General features: G+C 37.2%; 1 protein-coding gene across 1 annotated transcript; it reads right to left on the bottom strand.

Moving 5' to 3' along the window:
- Positions 1-4: 4 nt before the first annotated feature.
- Positions 5-2,281, bottom strand: LOC102768220 (protein CASC5-like; the record flags this gene model as incomplete). Its single annotated transcript, XM_015557408.1, has 1 exon — positions 5-2,281. A coding segment is annotated over one exon (2,277 nt), but the record flags the coding sequence as incomplete, so codon positions are not given.
- Between the last annotated feature and the right edge of the window lie 4 nt (positions 2,282-2,285).

Here is a 2,285-nt window from a genome sequence, read left to right as displayed (position 1 = left end):
TGATGATTTCTATCTGAGCTTGATCCCCAGACAATGTATTAGAACAGGGTATCACATGGTGCTCTTGCTCAGTCTGAAGAACAATTTTGTTTTCTATAGCCTGTGCTTGTTGTTTAGTGATTTCTTGAACAGAGCTTCCATCCTTAGGAAAAGAAACACCCAAGGTTTTTCTTTTTACTATTCCAAATTTAGGGCACTCTTGAAGTATTTTTTCTGTGGCTTGACAATCAATGAAAGCAGTATTGGACTTGGTGACTTCCAGATCACTGTGATTATCTATAAACAATACAGTATTGTCCATTGGCCTAGTGGTTATTTTGACTGGTGAGACAGTTTTATATTCTAAGGCAGTTGTGTGAATTCTAGTGATCTCCATGTCATCCTGCCCACATGTATACAAAACAGTTTTAGAAGTTCCTGCCAAAGGCACCAACAGAGAATCTTTTCTATCTTCTAGGGCATTTTTGTTATTTATTTTCATTGTACAACTCTGGATGATATCCATATCATTTTTATCATTACCTGAAAATGCAATGGGCTTGTCATCTTTGAGTCTAAGGCTTTTCCTTCTTTGACTTTTGCCTGACAAATGTTCATTCAGAAATCCAGGCTTTTGTATATCTTTGTCATTTTTCCAAACAGTTGATGTAGACACATCTATGTTTTCATCAGCTATAAATGCTACAGCTTTCTCTATAGGAACACTATTAGATCGGTCCCCAAGAAGTGTTAGCTGGCTAACTTTTGCTGCTGAATGGTCACTTTCACCATTCTCCGAAAAGGAAACACTCTCCTCAGCAGAAGAGGTCACTTTTATTTTTCCTACACTTTTCCTTTTGAATAGTTCAAAGTCAGGTCTGTCTGCAAGTACAGTTCTTTCTAAATTAGTCTTACTAAGTTCTTGTACTTCAGAAGGACCAAATCCAATGACAACAGTGTGACTCTTGGTTAGATCCATATTTTGCTCCACTTCTGAACAAGTAATTATCTTGTCACGAGAACAGTCAAGGGTGGGATTACCTAAACTTTTCCTCAGTGGCTCAGGCAGTTTAGAATTCTGGTCTGGTACAGATTTAACTATATGACTGTTAACACCAGTATTAGGATTTTCCATGGCAGATTGGCCTTCTGAAGACTGTTTAGTGATTGGAAACAAAGCTTGCTCACATGAAACTGTATTTCTATTCTTTCCCAGTGCTACTTGTTTATGAAGATCTCCACGAGAGTATACTATATTATAGCTTGTTGCTTTGTCCTGGTTAATATCCACTGGCTGAGGAGAAACTTTATCAAGATAGGGTGAAATCTTCAAAACTTGATCTATTTCTTTGCCCCAGGCATCAGTTAGGATGTTTGTAGATATTATTTTTGGTTGTCGGGAGAGTTCATTATGAGTTTTGGTCTTTTTTCCCCATTCATCTAAAAGGCTTTTGCTGTCAGAGTGAGATGTACTGGCATCCTTGAATGCTAGATTATAAGATGCAAAAGGAGCTTGACTTCCTAAATTAGTTGTATGACTTTTAGTCAAACCCTCATCTTCACCTGTGAAGATTACAGTCTTTTTACCAGCCAATGAAGTAGACAAAGGATCTGCCTGGGTCTGTTTTAATCTTTCCTTAGATACATGAGAAACTGAGATACAATTTACATTCATTTCCTCATCCTTTGACATAGTTATGTGATTTTTGAGCATCATTTCTTTTTCAGATATTGGTTTGGCTGTTATCTGGACATTTGTCTGATCTTCTTTAAAAATTTGATTTTCTATTACAAGTGTCTGACTCTTGGTAATGTCCATGCTATCCTCTCCTGAGTAAATCGTTTTCTCCATGAGAAGAGAGCTGGTATCTGGATTATGACACATTTTGGCATAATTACGGTCATCCTTTAGCAAATTTTCTTCCTCTTTCATACTTGAGAGACACTTGGTCAGTTCCATGGCATCATTACAAGTAGAATACAAAAATGTTTTATAATCTTGAATTGCTGGACTGAAACATACAGATTCCGGGACCATGGCCAATGTTCTGACATCTTGGTTAGAAGTCTGTGTGACCATGTGAGTTTCTGTCCCCATAATATGACCTCTGGTAATATGTATGTCACCTTTAGGATTTAAGGGAGAGTCTGGAAAAGCAGCATTTGGTTTATTCTCAAAGACTGTCGTCTTTGCTGGAGCTTTAGTTCTATAACCTGTTGTAACATCCATCATGACAGTCTGAGTTTGATTTTCTATTTCAGATAAATTATCTGCAGAGGGTAAAATTTGTATAGTGCGGTTTATT

This window comes from Myotis davidii, unplaced genomic scaffold (assembly GCF_000327345.1).
Source record: "Myotis davidii unplaced genomic scaffold, ASM32734v1 C64365048, whole genome shotgun sequence".
In the NCBI taxonomy this organism is placed as follows: Eukaryota; Metazoa; Chordata; class Mammalia; order Chiroptera; family Vespertilionidae; genus Myotis; species Myotis davidii.
Note: the sequence above shows the minus strand (reverse complement) of the source record. Positions and strands in the feature narration are given on the sequence as shown.